We start from the raw sequence: 17,566 nt of genomic DNA on the forward strand, positions 1-17,566 counted from the left end.
GGCGCGCGCGCTCCCCCCCCTGTTGCTCTCGGGCGCGCGCGCTCCCCCCCCTGTTGCTCTCGGGCGCGCGCGCTCCCCCCCTGTTGCTCTCGGGCGCGCGCGCTCCCCCCCTGTTGCTCTCGGGCGCGCGCGCTCCCCCCCTGTTGCTCTCGGGCGCGCGCGCTCCCCCCCTGTTGCTCTCGGGCGCGCGCGCTCCCCCCCTGTTGCTCTCGGGGCGCGCGCGCTCCCCCCCTGTTGCTCTCGGGCGCGCGCGCTCCCCCCCTGTTGCTCTCGGGCGCGCGCGCTCCCCCCCTGTTGCTCTCGGGCGCGCGCGCTCCCCCCCTGTTGCTCTCGGGCGCGCGCGCTCCCCCCCTGTTGCTCTCGGGCGCGCCCGCTCCCCCCCTGTTGCTCTCGGGCGCGCCCGCTCCCCCCCTGTTGCTCTCGGGCGCGCCCGCTCCCCCCCCTGTTGCTCTCGGGCGCGCCCGCTCCCCCCCTGTTGCTCTCGGGCGCGCCCGCTCCCCCCCTGTTGCTCTCGGGCGCGCCCGCTCCCCCCCTGTTGCTCTCGGGCGCGCCCGCTCCCCCCCTGTTGCTCTCGGGCGCGCCCCGCTCCCCCCCTGTTGCTCTCGGGCGCGCCCGCTCCCCCCCTGTTGCTCTCGGGCGCGCCCGCTCCCCCCCTGTTGCTCTCGGGCGCGCCCGCTCCCCCCCTGTTGCTCTCGGGCGCGCCCGCTCCCCCCCTGTTGCTCTCGGGCGCGCCCGCTCCCCCCCTGTTGCTCTCGGGCGCGCCCGCTCCCCCCCTGTTGCTCTCGGGCGCGCCCGCTCCCCCCCTGTTGCTCTCGGGCGCGCCCGCTCCCCCCCTGTTGCTCTCGGGCGCGCCCGCCCCCTCCCTGGTGCTCTCTGGCGCGCCCGCCCCCTCCCTGGTGCTCTCGGGTGCGCCCGTCCGCTCCCTGTTGCTCTCGGGCGCGCGCAGCATGTTGCAATGTGCTTGGGGCTGGGAATGGGTGACAGAGGGAGCACATGCAGCAGTTTGCTGTCAGGCTCGAATTTAAACATGTGATGTGCTGGTTTTGCAACATTGCCACAAGGTTTGGGATTTTTCAATTTAATTTATGGAATGTGGGCATCAATGGCAAGGCCACCATTTATTACCCCTGAGAATACAGCTAAGTGGCCTGCTGGGCCATTTCAGGGGACAATGCAGAGTCCGTCACATTGCTGTGGGTCTGGAGTGTAAGCTAGACCGGATTATGATGGCAGATTCCTTTCCTCAAGGATGTTCTTTTGTGTGTGCCAGGCAATAGCATCCGCAGTTGCTGAATGGAGCTCTGAGCCCTCTGCTGAATTTTGTGATGAGTCATTGATTGAGGTGCACCATTGCTGTAATTCCGCTCCTCTGCAAGATCCCACTTTGCCAATTTGCTGCACACAAAGGCTTTGGGAACGGTTGAGGAATGCCCAATGTTGGTGGAAGGCCAACAGTGAACCAGGAGCAACATTTGATAGTTTGTGGCCACCATTACCTTTGCATGCCAGATTTATTCAATTAAATGAAAGGAATGTCATTGACGATGGTTGGGTGTAGGACACTACCTGGAGGAACTCCTGGTGTTAATGCGCTGGGGCTGAGATGAATAATCAAAATCTCCTTTGTGCTCGATACACCACCGGCCAGTGGAGTATTTTCTCCCTCGATTCCCATTGACTTCCAATCTTAACTGGGGCCTCTTGATGCCATGCTCGGTTAGATAGTGTTGAGGGAAATCACACTCACTTCATCTCTGTTGTTCAGCTCTTTCATTCATAATTGGACCAAGGCTGTAATAGGGTCCTGGTGAAACCAAACTGTGCATTGGCAAGCACCATTGCTTCTCAGTATCATCGCATAGCAATAATGTTAACAACCTTTTCCATGACTTTGCTGATGATTGCACATACACTAATAAGGTAATTGGCCAGATTGTACATTGTCGAGCAGATGCCAGTGTTTTAGCTGCACTGAAACAACTAAGTAAGCCAAGTTACAGTTGGGTTAATCATTGACTATTGTGCCAACTAAATGCAGTTGAGCTGAATGGTGGGTGGACCAATTGCTGTGGTGTGTGATTCTATCATTGGCTGTGGGCTTGTACATTTTCAATTCAAACAGTTGAGCTCATACCTTTTTCACTATCTTGAAGTTAAATTTCTTGTCAACCTTGTTTTGCTTTCATGTGGTATTGTATGTGACTGCCTGTAAACAGTATTCTTGTGACTTGGAGTGTTGACACTGTTTTGCATTCAATTGGATAGTTGCAAAGCCATTATAATCTGATATCCCAGCACCTATTGAGTTGGTAGCTTGAAGGTTACTGCTCCCACCTATCAAGCCAGCAGAGTCCCTCTGTGTTCTGTTCATCACAGTTCAACTGTGCATATCACAGCTTAAAGATGCTTGAATGCATGTGACTTTGTGTTTCTTACAATAATTGTGGTGCCTAATTTGCTAATATTTTAAAATTTGGGCTTTAATTTCTAATTTTCTCATTGTGCACTTTCTCCGAAGCTGGTGACCCTGACCAGATGGCTCCACAACAGTTGACTGTCACTGTGGGTCAGCCTGGATAGTAAATGTTCCAGAGGTACTTGGCCATCCCAGGTACAACAGCCTTCTATTTATATAGAACTTGTAACATAGTCCCAAAGTGCTTCACAGGGGTGTCATCACAAACAATTTGACAGTGAGCCAAGTGATGACCAAAAGCTTGGTCAACGTGACAGGTTTTAACAGGTAAAAGAGAAAATGCTGGAAAATCTCAGCAGGCTGGCAGTATCTGCAAGGCGAGAAAAGAGCTGACGTTTTCGAGTCCAGATGACCCTTTGTCAGGAATTGCAGAACCTGGGGCTTGCGGAGCCGGCAGCAGTGGAATCCGTAAAATTGAGAAGCCAGAATCAGGGCACGGGTATCTCGAGGGCATGGGGCTTGAGGTTAGAGGGGGGGAGTGGTAAGGACAAAGATGAGAGTTTTACAAAATTTGTGTGCTCCTTGGCCCCCCCTGAATTTGGATTCCAATTCTGATACAAAATTCAATCCCTCCTGACATGCTGTGGCTCTGCAATTTATTGACGTTACAATAGTATAATCTCCACTTCAGCACAACTGAAGTAGAATTTTTGAATATCCAAGTGGCCGCTGTTCTCCCATTTGTCACATAGCTAGTTCCTGAGACATTGGTTTTCTCCCCTTTCTGCTTCCTGGGATACAACCCTATGGGTGTAGATCGCCCACTGCTGTCATGTCCAAAGAGTGTTCCTTGATTGTGAGTGTTAGTCGGGTCTGCAGTCACAGGGGTCTCAACTGAGTCTGACCTTTTCCTTTCCCAATGCCCATATGTTGTATTTCCAGCAGCAGTTACTGAGCGGCAGTCCGTTTGAAATTTTAGCTAGAGATTTTACTTTTCCATCTCTGATCCAAGTGTTTTCAGGGAAATGTAACAACGCTACCACATGCCAGGTAAGATGAACTAAAGTCAAACAAAGTGCCCAGTGAAGAAGCTGGCCTTTTACCCCTCCCTATTTGCCTTTGAGAAGGCGATGAGTTAAAATGGGGTCACATTGGAATATAGTTTCTGAATCAGTGCCACAGTTCTTTGCTTTGTATGTTCATAATTCAGCAAGATCATATTCTATTGTTTATCTGGACTTCAACCTGTCTCGAGCTACCTTACATACTGAGCTCACTGGTTATTTTAGACAAATACTTTGATCCAGACAGTAATAGAAGGCAAAGGAAAACTCATGTTTGAGATCCACCTGAAGCAAATAATTTCAACTATTTGAGATAGCTGGAAACAGTCGCACTTCGCTACAAATCATTAAAGTGCTACAGATCATTAAAGTGCTCTGATTGCATGATTTCTTGTCATAAAAAAACTTTCCGAGAACCTTTTACCTTTGACCACGCTTGCCGTTGTTACCTTCAACTGAAACTTTTATTGGAAGTTGGCCTCCACGCTGGTGGTTGGTGAACTGAGCCTGCAGGTAAGCTTGGCTTTGTCAGATGCAGTCCTTTTGTATTTAATTTCACATTCAACACCGTTGAAAATTACCATAGGAATTGCTAGGGTTGTGACCGTTTTGCTAGGTTTGTGACCGTTTGTGCAGCTTTACACCTGTTGCATTCTGTTCAGAATGACTGCATTGCAGTCCGGTTTCACAGACGCTGGCAGCTCGCCAGCTCCTTGCTGAAGAGACTATTTGTGCAGGTGCGTTGTCGGGCTAAGCTGTTGCTTGCCAGCATGGGTCACAAGATGATGAGCAGGAGTGGTTTCCTTCCACCCTTCCCTTGGTCTGGAGAAAGAAATCAAAGACTTGCATTCATAAAATTGCTTCATAGAATCCCTACAGTGCAGAAGGAGGCCATTCGGCTCAACAAGTCTGCATCTTGCTCCGATAGAGCGCCCTACCTAGACCCAAACCCACACTCCACCGCCCTCTGTGGCAATGAATTCCACAGACCCACCACTCTCTGGCTGAAGAAATTTCTCCTCATCTCTGTTCTAAAGTGACTCCCTTTTATTCTGAGGCTGTGCCCTCGGGTCCTAGTCTCCCCTGCTAATGGAAACAACTTCCTTACGTCCACCCTATCTAAGCCATTCATTATCTTGTAAGTTTCTATTAGATCTCCCCTCAACCTCCTAAACTCCAATGAACATAATCCCAGGATCCTCAGACGTTCATCGTATGTTAGGCCTACCATTCCTGGGATCATCCGTGTGAATCTCCGCTGGACCCGCTCCAGTGCCAGTATGTCCTTCCTGAGGTGTGGGGCCCAAAATTGCTCACAGTATTCTAAATGGGGCCTAACTAATGCTTTATAAAGCTTCAGAAGTACGTCCCTGCTTTTATATTCCAAGCCTCTTGAGATAAATGACAACATTGCATTTGCTTTCTTAATTACGGACTCAACCTGCAAATTTACCTTTAGAGAATCCTGGACTAGGACTCCCAAGTCCCTTTGCACTTCAGCATTATGAATTTTGTCACCGTTTAGAAAATAGACTGGGAATTCAGCAATGGTATCTTTATTCCACTTGCATCATTAGGCAGCAAATGAAGAGGCACATATCTCCTGTGGGTAGTTTTTTTAGGGGATCTTTTGTGAGTAATGAAATCTAAAGAATGCCACCTGCAAAAATTCCTTCCTTGAATGTTTGCCCTGATCGTGCTGGATTTAATTTCTGCTGCCCTCTGGCATTCTGAAACAGTGACAGACTTCTGTGAAGAAGGGATTTCAGTTTGAATGAGGTGCCACTTTGAAGCCTTCAGTCTGGTATGAGTCATACTAGCAGATTAGCCGGTGAGGTAATGGTCTTTGCAGAGGTGGGGGGGGGGGGGGGGGGGGGGGGGGGGGGGAGGAGAGGAGAGAAAGGAAGAGAGGAGAGTGGAAGTGGATGATGTCACCTTGTTTCACACTGCACCTTCAGCAATACTACCTGCAGTGAGCTCAGACCTGATTATAGACTAGAGGATTTTGTCATTGATACATTTCAATGCTGATCTCTGTTCCTTAGAATTGAAACTTTTCACTAAGATCCCCGCTGGCGGCAGCGGTATAAAATATGTTGCTGTGCTCAGCTTTTAAGTTTAGCCCTGTGCCTTTTGTGACAGATGCAGTGCAGCATCAGTGCCCACTGATGTAATTTGCTGAAGACTGTCTTCAGCCACAGGAGAATCCTTCAAGGGAATAGAAAATAAATTCATAGAACCTTTCTTCATAAAATGTGCAGGCACGGAGATGCTAGTCCAGAAATTATATTGGCTAGAGGATCATATGCTTGTACTGTCATATGTGCCAATTTGATCTTCAGTTTGTACATTGTAACTCTTGTGACACTGCACTGCAGATTAGAAATGCTTTTATATTTAATGGCCATATTATAGAGTTATTATTATGCATCTTATTTAAATCCGTGGCTGATGTCATCAGTAAGTGCTGTGACGTTATTAGTTACCTGTATATATCCGTATATAACTGCCGTTCTAATTCTATTGTTACTGTTATTTCTATGTTCAACTAACTGCTCCTGTTTTTGAGCCCATGCTGTATTTTAAACTTAAGTTGTTTTTATATATTAATGAAGATGAATGCTTTTTTTGTGGTTAAGTTACCGCCGACCATAAAGGATTTTGTTGTTAATTGCCCAGTAGAGGTGCACAGGAAGGTGACTAAGTGAGCGAAAGGGAGAGAAGGATATGTTAATAGTATTCAGTGACAAAATAATAAATAAAGGGTTGAGGGTTGGGTAGTAGAAACACTAGTTGAGCTGACTGACCTTTCCCTGTGCTTTAAACTTGAATGAAAGCCGAGTCCGAGGAATAATGAATGTGGAGGATGGAGGGAAGTCCGAGGGAGTGACAGCTCTGAAGTTCATGGCTGCACTTAGTCTGGAATCCTTGGGGATTGATGGAATCTGAAGCTGCAAAGGAGTTAGAGAGAATGGTATCTCTTATTGAGCAGTTTGCTGAATATTGCCATTATCTCTCTCCACATAAATCGTTATAATCTTGAAGGGATCATGGGCCACCTAGATTTCCAGATACCGGAAGCTAGTCCTGGCAGGACGAAACGGCAGCCATCCCAGATCAGCTTCCCTCCTGGGGGATTCACCGGAAAATATTAACTCTTGCCCAAATTATGCTTTTACCCCAAAAAGGAGCCAAAGTCTATGAGAAACTTCATTATCTCTCCCACATTGGAGAGCGGATCGGTAATATATAATAAATCATCCACATAGAAGAAGACTGTATGCTCCCTGCCCCCATGCTCTATCCCCCTCTATTTGGTAGAAGACCTCAACGCAATGGCCAGCAGCTTGATTGCTAAGGCAAACAGAAGCGGAGTCAATGGACACCCCTGCCTTGTACCCCTGTTCAGCTGAAGATAGCCCGAGCTCAGGGCATTAGTACGCACACTCGTGGTGGGGGTCCCTGTAGAAAAGCCTAATCCCTGACATAACTTTTGTCCCAAAACCAAATCGCCCCAGGATCTAAGGGGTACCTTGGCGAACGCTTTCTCTGCGTCCTTTGAAATAATCACCTCTGGCTCCGTCTCCAAGGGGGGTGACAACACAACATCAACTCCTAATATTGGGCGACAAAGACAACTGCTGACCCTTATCAAAACCTGTCTGCTCCTCTGAGATCACCCCAGGTCGGCAGGCCTCCAAACTCATTGCCCCACCTTAGCCAACAGCTTGCATAAATCAGCATTTAACAGCGAAATAGGCCAATACGACCCGCATTCTGTAGAATCCTTATCCTTCTTCAGCATCAAGGAAATAGATGCCTGCGCCAATGTGGCCGGCAGGAGTGGGACCCACTGACTGTACAAGCAAGCTGTTTGTAAAATTCGCTGCTTTGCCCATCTGCATTAACCGAATACAGTTCATGAAATCCGGCCCTATTGGCGCCTCCAACTCCTGCCTTCTCTCCTGCTCCACCTCCGGGAATGCCAACCCATCTGAAAATTGATCATTAATGAACTCGCCTCTAAGGACTCCACCTATACAGCCCACAGGAGAAGGCCTCAAACACTTCATTAACCTTCTCCAGGGCAGAAACCAGCCTGCTGCCAGAGTCCCTAACCTGCTCTATTTCCCAGGAGGCAGCCAGCATCTCAGCTGGTGGACTAACAAGATGACTGGCCTTCCCCCCCATACTCTTACAATTACCTACTCAAGCTTTGAAGCTGGCTCACTGCCTTGCCTGTTGACAAGAAGTCAAAATCCATTTGCAATTTCTTTCCATTCGGCAGTAACTCTGGTGTAGGGGTGATCGTGTACTGGCAATCCACCTCGAGAATGGAGTCCACCAGCTTCTGCCTTTCTTCCCTCCCAGATTTAATCCTTTGTGCCTTAAAAGAGATCATCGCCCACACCCCTCCCCCCAAAACTTACCAAAGTGTGCATGGCGAGACTGCCTCATTTCTGTAAATTACAGGTACCCCCTAATGGCCGAGGACATTTGCTCTCAAAGCTTATCCGCGAGCAACGCCATGTCCATTCTCCACAGGGATCGGTGAGTGTGGCCCAGTTCTCTCTCTCCGCACCCCCCACCCTGATCTATCAACTCCAATAGCTCCTTTCCCACTCTTGTTGGACTCGGGGACTTGGGACTCGACCTGTCCAACTCGAATCCCGAACACAATTGAAGTCCGCGCCCCTCCAAATAATTATAATAATCTTTATTATAATAATCTTTATTGTCACAGATGATCTCTTTTAACACTGCAATGAGGTTACTGTGAAAAGCCCCTATTCGCAACATTCCGGCGCCTGTTCGTGTGCACTGAGGGAGAATTCAGAATGTCCAAATTACCTAACAGCACATCTTTCGGGACTTGTGGGAGGAAACCGGAGCACCCGGAGGAAACCCACGCAGGCACAGGGAGAACGTGCAGACTCCGCACAGATAGTGACCCAAGCGGGAATCGAACCTGGGACCCTGGCGCTGTGAAACAACAGTGCTAGCTACCGTGCCGCCCTAGCTGATGTGAATTGAGATCTGGGATCGATGCCAACACATTATTGAATGCCATGTGATCCCAATTTAGCATATATATATTGCCCAACACTGCCAACGACCCACTGACAATTACATACCTCTTGCCTGGGTCTGTTACAATATTAACCGCTGAAAAAAACACCCTCTTATTAATCAACGCAGCAGTTCCCCACACCCTACAATCAAAACCTTAGTGATATAACTGCCTCACTCATCCCTTCTGCAATCTTGGTGATCCTTGATTCTCAAATGAGTTTCCTGTAGGGAGTTAGGAAGAAAGTTGAAGTCGGGCCTCAAAGGTAGTGATCCAAGGTAGTGTGAGTAGAAGTAACAGGCTATATCGGATGAATATGTGGCCGAAGAGATGGTGAGGGGGAGAGTTTCCGATTCCTGGTGCATTAGGACTGGTTCTGGGTGAGGTGGGACCTAAACAAACTGGACAGTTTACACCTGGGCAGAACCGGGACTGATGTCCTTGAGGGGCAGTACTTTAGCAGAGTGGTTGGGAAAGGTTTAAACTAAAATGGCAGATGGCAGCACTGTAGCACAGTGGTTAGCATTATTGTTTCACAGCACCAGGGACCCGGGTTTGATTCCCATCTTGGGTCTGCACGTTCTCCCCGTGTCTGCGTGGGTTTCCTCCGGGCGCTCTAATTTCCACCCACAGGTCCTGAAAGACTTGCTTGTTCGGTGAGTTGGACATTCTGTATTCTCCCTCCGTGTACCCGAACAGGCACCGGAATGTGGCGACTGGGGGATTTTCACAGTAACTTCATAGCAGTGTTCATGTAAGCCTACTTGTGACAATAATAAGGATTATTATATGGGAACCTATGTAAGGATTCAGAGCAGGGGAAGGGGGTGATCAAGAACAAGAGTAAAAGACAGCAAGGATAATAAGAAAAGTGATAGGTAGCGAAATCAAGGGCCTGTATCAATAATGACACTAAAACCAATACGGACGGGACAAGGAACATTCAAAGGAATAGCCTTAAGGTTTTGCACCTGAACGCGCGGAGCATTCAAAATAAAATGGATGAATTAGTTGTGTAGATAGATGAAAAGAGATATATAATTGGGATTACGGAGTCTAGGCTCGAAGGCGACCAAGGATGGGAACTAAACATTGAGGGCTATTCAACTTTTAGGAAGTACAGACAGAAAGGAAAAGATGGTAGAGTTGCATTATTGAGTAAAGAAGGTGTTGATAGAATATTGAGGAAAAATATTAGCACAGACGAAGTGGAATCTCTGAGTCGAGCTAAGAAACGGCAAGTGGCAAAAACAAATTGCAGTCCACCAAACTGCAGTGGTAATGTTGGGAATAGCATTAGTTAAGAAATCAGTGATGCATGTGATGAAGCTACATCTGTGATTGTGGGTGACTTTAATCTGCATATAGATTGGGTGAGTTCACAGTACAATAGAGGAGGAATTTCTTGAGTGTATATGGGATGGTTTTCTGGACCTGTACATTAAGGAACCAACAAGGGAACAGGCCAACTTTGAATGGGTGTTGTGAAATGAGAAAGGGTTAGTTGGCAGTCTAGTTGTGAAAGAACTCTTGGAGATGAGTGACATAAGAACATAACATAAGAACATAAGAACTAGGAGCAGGAGTAGGCCATCTGGCCCCTCGAGCCTGCTCCACCATTCAATGAGATCATGGCTGATCTTTTGTGGACTCAGCTCCACTTTCCGGCCCGAACACCATAACCCTTAATCCCTTTATTCTTCAAAAACAATAATATGATAGAATGCTTTATCAAGGATAGAGAGGTAGTTGATTCTGAGACTAGGATCCTGAATGTCAATAAAGGCAACTATGATGGTAGAGGCATGAGTTGGCTATGATGGACTGGGAAACATTACCAAAAGGAAGGATAGCGGACAGGTAAAGGCAGGCATTCAAGGAACAAATAGGTGAACTCCAAAAGTTTATTCCTATTTGATGTAAGAGTAGAAAGGGAACCGTGACCAAACCATGGCTTACAAGGGAAATTAGTGATAGTATTAGAAGAAGCAAACAAATTAGCAAGAAAAAGCAATCGACCTGAGGATTGCAAGCAGTTTAAAATTGAGCAAAGGCAGACAAAGGGATTGATTAAGAAGGGGTAATACAATTTGAAAGTAACCTCGTGGGAAACCGAAACTGACAGTAAAAGTTTCTATAGGTCAGTAAAAAGAAAAAGATTGATAAACAAATGTAGGCCCCTTACAGTCAGAAACGGGGGAATTCATAATGGGGCACAAAGAAATGGCTGAGGAACTAAATTCGTACTTTGCTTCAGTCTTCATAAAGGAAGACATGAATAATGTACTGGAAGTTCTGAGAAACAAAGTTTGAGAGAGGAGCTGAAGGAAATACAATATGAAAGTAAGCTCGCAGGGAGCTGAAAGAGGAGCTGAAGGAAATTAGTATTAGTTGAGAAATGGTTTTGGGGAAATTAAATGGGATTGAGGATGGATGAATCTCCAGGGCCTGATAATCTTCATCCTAGAGTACTTCAGGAAGTGGCCCTAGAAATAGTAGATCATTTTCCAAAATTCTTTGGACTCTGGAATGGTACCTAATATAAGCTACCATTCAAATAGGGAGGTAGAGAGAAACAAGGAAACTAGCGAGCCTAACATCGGTTGTAGGGAATTTGCTGGAGTTTGTTATTAAGCATTTGGAAAGTAGTGGTATAATAGACAAAGTCAGCATGGATTTACAAACGGGAAATCATGCTTGACAAATCTACTAGAATTCTTTGTCGATTTAACTGGCAGAGTTGACCAGGGAGAACCGGTGGATGTGTTTTTTTTTAGACTTTCAGAAGGCTTTTGATAAGGTTTCACGTGGCAGATTATTATGTAAAGTTAAAGTACATGGGATTGTGGGTTGTGTCTTGAGATGGATAGAAAGCTGGTTAGCTCTGCCGGCTCCAGTCCCACCCATGATGGCCACCACCTCTGCCATAAAACCAATCCCAAAACAAAGGAACCTGTTAGCAGTCTACCCCTACCGTGCTTCCAACCCCACCCCACTCTGACTACCAAACAGCCAACAGATGAACAAAGAACCCCCTTCCCAACCTGAACCAAAACGGAAACCGATAACCTAAGCTCATTATCTTGGAAAAACACCAACCCCTCCCCATGGTAACGCGCTGCAGATCTCTCCCCTTCTTCATTCCCGTTAACTAGCTATACTGCTAGCAGGGTAGAAATCAAAGTCAACCAAACAGTATACCAATGATCAGCTTCCGCATGAACTGAACTTTAATACAAAATATTTGAGGAAAATCAATGGCCAACCTCCTCCCCCAAACAACTCCAACAATACAATATACAAACCTCAATTTCAAAAACATCCACTAAAAATCCCAAACCCTCCCCTCTCCCCCACTGCTAAAATCCCACCAAAAATATAAATGCAGCTGAAGTCAACAATGAACACACAAAAACTCCATAATCCTTAAGCACTTTTGTTCATCCCCAGCCTTGTGCTTCTTTTGACAAACTCCTCTGCATCCTCTGGCACATCAAAATAATAGTCTGTCCTTTGAAGGTCACTCGAAGACGAACCGGGTACACAATGCCAAATCTCACCATAACTATAATACAGCGCTGCCTTGGCCAAAAGGGCCAAAAAACAAGTACCCTGGTGGGAGCCACCCCGTATGCGACTGCTCACTACATAGCCGCTGTTAGAAGTCAAGAAAATGTACCTTGTATGTGCCCGATCCATTTCTGTTTTTGAAGGTAGCCCATTGTTCAGCTACCGTTTTCCCCACCAACCTTTCACTCCAGTCTATCCGGCCCAGTGCCATTCTTGCCACAATCCTCCCTGTTAATTATTTTTACTCTGGATTGCCCATTGCCCCTTTCTACCGTCATCCTAAACCTTATGATGCAATGGTCACGGTTTCCTAAATGTTCATCTTCTGATCTACCTGGCCCACCTCATTTCCAAGAAGCAGGTCAGTAGTGAATTTGAATGCATCTCAGCAGTTAAGTCATATCTGCTGAAGTTCAACAGACCATTCGATGTAATTAGTTTTTATGGATATTTTCAAAAATGCACAGTGGGTAAGAGTACATAATAACAATCTTTATTGTCACAAGTAGGCTTACATTAACACTGCAATGAAGTTACAGTGAAAAGCCCCTCGTCGCCACATTCCAGCGCCTGTTCAGGTACATGGAGAATTCAGAATTCACCTAACAGCACGTCTTTTGGGACTTGTGGGAGGAAACCGAAGCACCCGGAGGAAACCCACGCAGACACGGAGAACGTGCAGATTCCGCACAGACAATGTACCAAGCCGGGAAACTAACCTGGAATCCTGGTGCTGTGAAGCCATAGTGCTAACCACTGTGCTACTGTATGTTATGCTCTGCTGGTTCCTTCAGTTTATCTTGGGAATCTCTGGCCCTTAAAAGATCTGAAGACTCGTTGCTGATTTAGATTAGTTTCCAATTGGGTGGAAGAAAATTCCTGACTCAACATTCTAGAAAGCACTCCTACTACTTGCACATTTTCACAGATAAATAGCACTTAGTAAATTAGTAACTTTACTTCAGTGAAAAATGATGCTTCGTTCTAGGTTTATCTTCTGTGATTGTATAGGATTTTCTTCAGGCTTTTACAACCGAAGCAGAACTACCTAGTCTGGAGTTCAACCTTTTGTTGGTCGTTCTGATTGCCTTTTATACCTGTTTACCAGCTTTTAATTTTTCTCTGTGAGCATCCACATTTCCAGCTTCTCCCCACTTAAGACCTTTCTAAAATTGTGTTTCATTTGCCACCATTTTCTCACTTAACCTCTGCCCCATTACAACAAGAAGGCATACGGCATGCTTGCCTTCAGTGGCCGGGGCATTGAGTATAAGAATTGGCAAGTCATGTTGCAGCTGTATAGAACCTTAGTTAGGCCACACTTGGAGTATAGTGTTCAATTCTGGTCGCCACACTACCAGAAGGATGTGGAGGCTTTAGAGAGGGTGCAGAAGAGATTTACCAGAATGTTGCCTGGTATGGGGGACATTAGCTATGAGGAGAGGTTGAATAAACTCGGTTTGTTCTCACTAGAACGACGGAGGTTGAGGGGCGACCTGATAACCGTCTGCAAAATTATGAGGGACATGGACAGAGTGGATAGTCAGAGGCTTTTTCCCGGGGTGGAGGGGTCAATTACTAGGGGGCATAGGTTTAAGGTGCGAGGGGCAAGGTTTAGAGGAGATGTACGAGGCAAGTTTTTTTTTACACAAATACATGAATAGGATGGGAATAGAGGGATACGGACCCAGGAAACAAAGAACAAAGAAATGTACAGCACAGGAACAGGCCTTTCGACGCTCCAAGCCTGTGCCGACCATGCTGCCCGACTAAACTACAATCTTCTACACTTCCGGGGTCCGTATCCCTCTATTCCCATCCTATTCATGTATTTGTCAAGATGCCCCTTAAATGTCACTATCGTCCCTGCTTCCACCACCACCTTTGGCAGCGAGTTCCAGGCGCCCACTACCCTCTGTGTAGAAGATTTTCATTTAGACGGGCAGCATGGTCGGCACAGGCTTGGAGGGCCGAAGGGCCTGTTCCTGTGCTGTACTTTTCTTTGTTCTAACTTGCTGCTCCCACCTGGACTAGATTGCCTCACCATCTGTCCAACTCTACAAGACACAAGTCAGGAGTGTAATAGAATACTCTCCACTTTCTTGGGTGAGTGCATCTCCCAACAACTCTCAATTTTATCTGCTTGATTGGTGCCCCTTCCACAAACATTCACTCACTCCACCAACATTCACTCCCTCCACCACTGATGCACAATGGCAGCAGCGTGTGCTATATACAAGATACACTGAGTAATTCACCAAGACTCCTTTGATAGCACCTTCCAAACCTACGATCACTGCCACTAAGAGGGACAAAGACAGCAGATCCATGGGAACCCCTGCAAGTTCCCCTCCAAACCATCCTGACTGGGTACTATGCCTCTGTTCCTTCACAGTTGTTGAGTCAAAGTCCTGGAACTCCCTTACAGAGGGAGGTAGTTTCATGTAAAATTGTGTGCCTTGTCATCAGTGTCCTTAAGTGTCACAGCGCATTAGAGTCCTCCTTGTGTGTGTTTTTGTCTTTTAAGTTAATAAATATTCTTTATTAATTATTCACACAACGACTGGACTGTTCTCACGATTGCACACTGTTCCTCATACCAGAAAAAACACATACACTTTAAACTGGTTCAGGGATACCCTAAGCTCTTGGGATGAATGTACAATTAAACCCCATAGTGTGTCTCTGCTGTCTTCAATAAAGTGGGGTTGGGTCGCTGAAACAAGTGTATCTTGATGGGGGTTTCTGCATACTATACTCTAATGCTTCTGTTGGGAAGTTTCCTGCCTGGAAATTCTTCCCCCTCCTCTTTCTCTCCATAGGCCCTTTTTCCCCGTTCTGTCACTTGTGCTTTGAAAGAAGCTACTTTGGAATATGCAGCACCAAAAGAGTGCTTTCTTTTCTCTCTGCAAACCAGTGGTTCTGAAACTTGCTCAGCTGCCCTCTGTGGGTGTAAACACATGCTGTATTTGACTGGTGCTGTGTCCACAGCTTAAGCGGCACATTGGATGTAACCGCTGTACTTACCCGCAGGTCTTTGGGAACAAAGTAATAATTCCATCCCTGGACGGTGACCTTTTCCAATGGGACCGAGATCGGGAGAGCATGGATGCAGTTCCTTTTACAGTGGAGTCGCTGCTGGAATCTTCCTACCGACTTGGAGACGACGTGGTCTTGGTTGGAGGGAAGTCACGGATGAGCTATGGGTTGGACGCGCACACTGGAAAGGTAAGGAAATCTGTGGGTTTGCTTTTTGTGGAAGACCTAGACTGATAACAGCACAGGAGGAAAGGGGCGGCAAGATAGCACAGTGGTTAGCACTGTTTCATAGCGCCAGGGACCCGGGTTCGATTCCCGGCTTGGGTCGCTGTCTGTGCGGAGTCTGCACGTTCTCCCCGTGTCTGCATGGATTTCCTCCCACAGTCCAAAGATGTGAGGGTTAGGTGGATTGGTCACGCTAAATTGCCCTGTAGTGTCCAGAAGTGGGGTTGCTGGGTTACGCCGATCGGGTGGAGGTGTGGGCTTGGGTAGGTTGCTCTTTCAGGGGCCGGTGTAGACTCGATGGGCCAAATGGCCTCCTGCACTTTAAATTCTGTGACCCATGATCTTGTTTCGTTGTGCCTGTGCTGTAAGGGTTACCAGTTAGTTCCACCCTTTGGCTCCTTCCCCAAAGCTGTGCAAATTTAACTTTTTAATAAACATCAATTTTCTTGCGTTTTCAAGACTGAAGGACTCATTGTGTCATGTTCTGTAATGAATTGAGGTTCATTCTGCAGTTCTTTTTAACAAACATCCAAACTGATGCCAGTTCCAAGCAATTGAGCCCAGCCAGACAGAAAAAGACCCAGTTAGTGATGTGGGAACAAAGGCAGCAAGATCTTCTGCCTGTTGGAGGATGCTGCTCGAGAGATAGGAACATCCGGCTGCTCATGTTTTAGACTTTTAAGTCTACCTGAATGGTTGGAACAAGTTAATCAACTCCTCTCCCAGCAGAGCTATTCTCCCAAGGATTAATCGTTTGCATTAAGTGCTGTTGTGGGGTTTGAGCCCACCATCCATAGGCTTGGATGACATCTTGCGGTCCTCACCGCCCTCTTGCACATGACCGGGTGGGAAATGAGACCCTCGCATCAGGCTCCATTTGTATTCCGCTGTTCTGCACCTGGTTGGGTGCTGCCTGTGGTAGTGAATGGTAAAAGTCAACATTGCTCTGCGGCATTGCGCTGTCTGCTTTGTTGAAAGGGTTCCTCCTTTTCTCTCTCATTCCCCCCCCCCCACCCCCCCCAAACAGATGCGATACGCCTGCTCAGCGGGCGGTTGCCATCGCTCGGAAGAGAAGGCTGAACAGGAATCGGACCTCTTGCTGCTGCAGCGGATACAGAAAACGGTCAGGGCTGTGGGCCCTCGGTCCGGTGTGGAGAAGTGAGTTGAGTTTACCGTTTTGTTCAACTCCTGATTTAAGGTGGGTGGCTCGCAAGAGGATATTTTACGATCAGACTATTTGGAGGAGAATGTTTTACAACAGGGTGGGTTTGGGGGGAGGTGGGGGGTGGTGCTTAGTATTGGAGGAGGGTGTTCACTGGAGAAATATTTTCACCCTTTCTGCATCCACCCCGTTTGGTTTGAAGCAGTTTTTTTTTGAGCCAGTTCCACTGTTTTGGCATCCGCGCTGAGCTGTCATTAGCACAAGAAGAAACTTGGGAGTTGGATGGATAATCCGACTACAGCCCACACTATGACAAGGAATTAAGTATTTGAGGGTCTTCAGTAAATCCCACAACAGTCCACCACCTAGAAGGACAAAGGCTTCAGACACTCGGGAACACCACCGCCTGGCGATTCTCTCCCCTTCTCTCCTCCTCCCCCCACCCCAGTCACTCACCACCCTGACTTGGGAAGATCTCGCCATTTCTTCACTTTCGATGTGTCAAAATCCTGGAACTCCTTCCTTAACAGCACGGTGGGTCTACCGACAACACATGGACTGCTGCGGTTCACGAAAGACAGCTCACCACCACCTTCTCGAGGGCAACTAGGGATGGGCAATAAATGCAGGCCTAGCCAGCGACGTCCACATCCTGTGAAATAATTTTTTAAATGCCTGGTGAAGCAGTTTGATGGGACCACCTTTAGAAACATCTCACATATTTTCTACATATTGGGAAACCAACTAGGGCATTGGGTGCCAGCTGAAATTAACATTTAACTGACCTTTGAGGGATGATTAGGTATGCATAAGCTGCTGCCTGTATTGTAATTGGATATGTTCTGAGAGGCTCCATCGACTTCCTTTCCAGCAACACCTCCGTTTTAAAATTCATAGCCTTCATGGCCTCAAACCGCCCGATCACTACAACCCTCCCCTACTCCAGTTCAGGCCTCTGTGAATCCCCTGTTTTAATAGTTGCACTATTGTTTGCCATTCCGCCAGCTGTAAAGGCCTGA

The 17,566-nt window shown here is 47.2% G+C and overlaps 1 protein-coding gene across 7 annotated transcripts in view; it reads left to right on the forward strand.

Annotated features, from left to right (window-relative positions):
* The window catches only part of eif2ak3 (eukaryotic translation initiation factor 2-alpha kinase 3), a 113,250-nt gene that overhangs the window by 21,248 nt on the left and 74,436 nt on the right, over positions 1-17,566 (forward strand). For all 7 annotated transcript variants that reach the window (XM_072497645.1, XM_072497647.1, XM_072497643.1 and 4 more), the window contains 2 exons: positions 15,155-15,349; positions 16,413-16,543. In XM_072497645.1, coding sequence (XP_072353746.1) covers positions 15,155-15,349; positions 16,413-16,543 — 326 coding nt within the window. The remainder of the gene's footprint in view (positions 1-15,154; positions 15,350-16,412; positions 16,544-17,566) is intronic.

This window comes from Scyliorhinus torazame, chromosome 3 (genome assembly GCF_047496885.1).
Source record: "Scyliorhinus torazame isolate Kashiwa2021f chromosome 3, sScyTor2.1, whole genome shotgun sequence".
Lineage (NCBI taxonomy): Eukaryota > Metazoa > Chordata > Chondrichthyes > Carcharhiniformes > Scyliorhinidae > Scyliorhinus > Scyliorhinus torazame.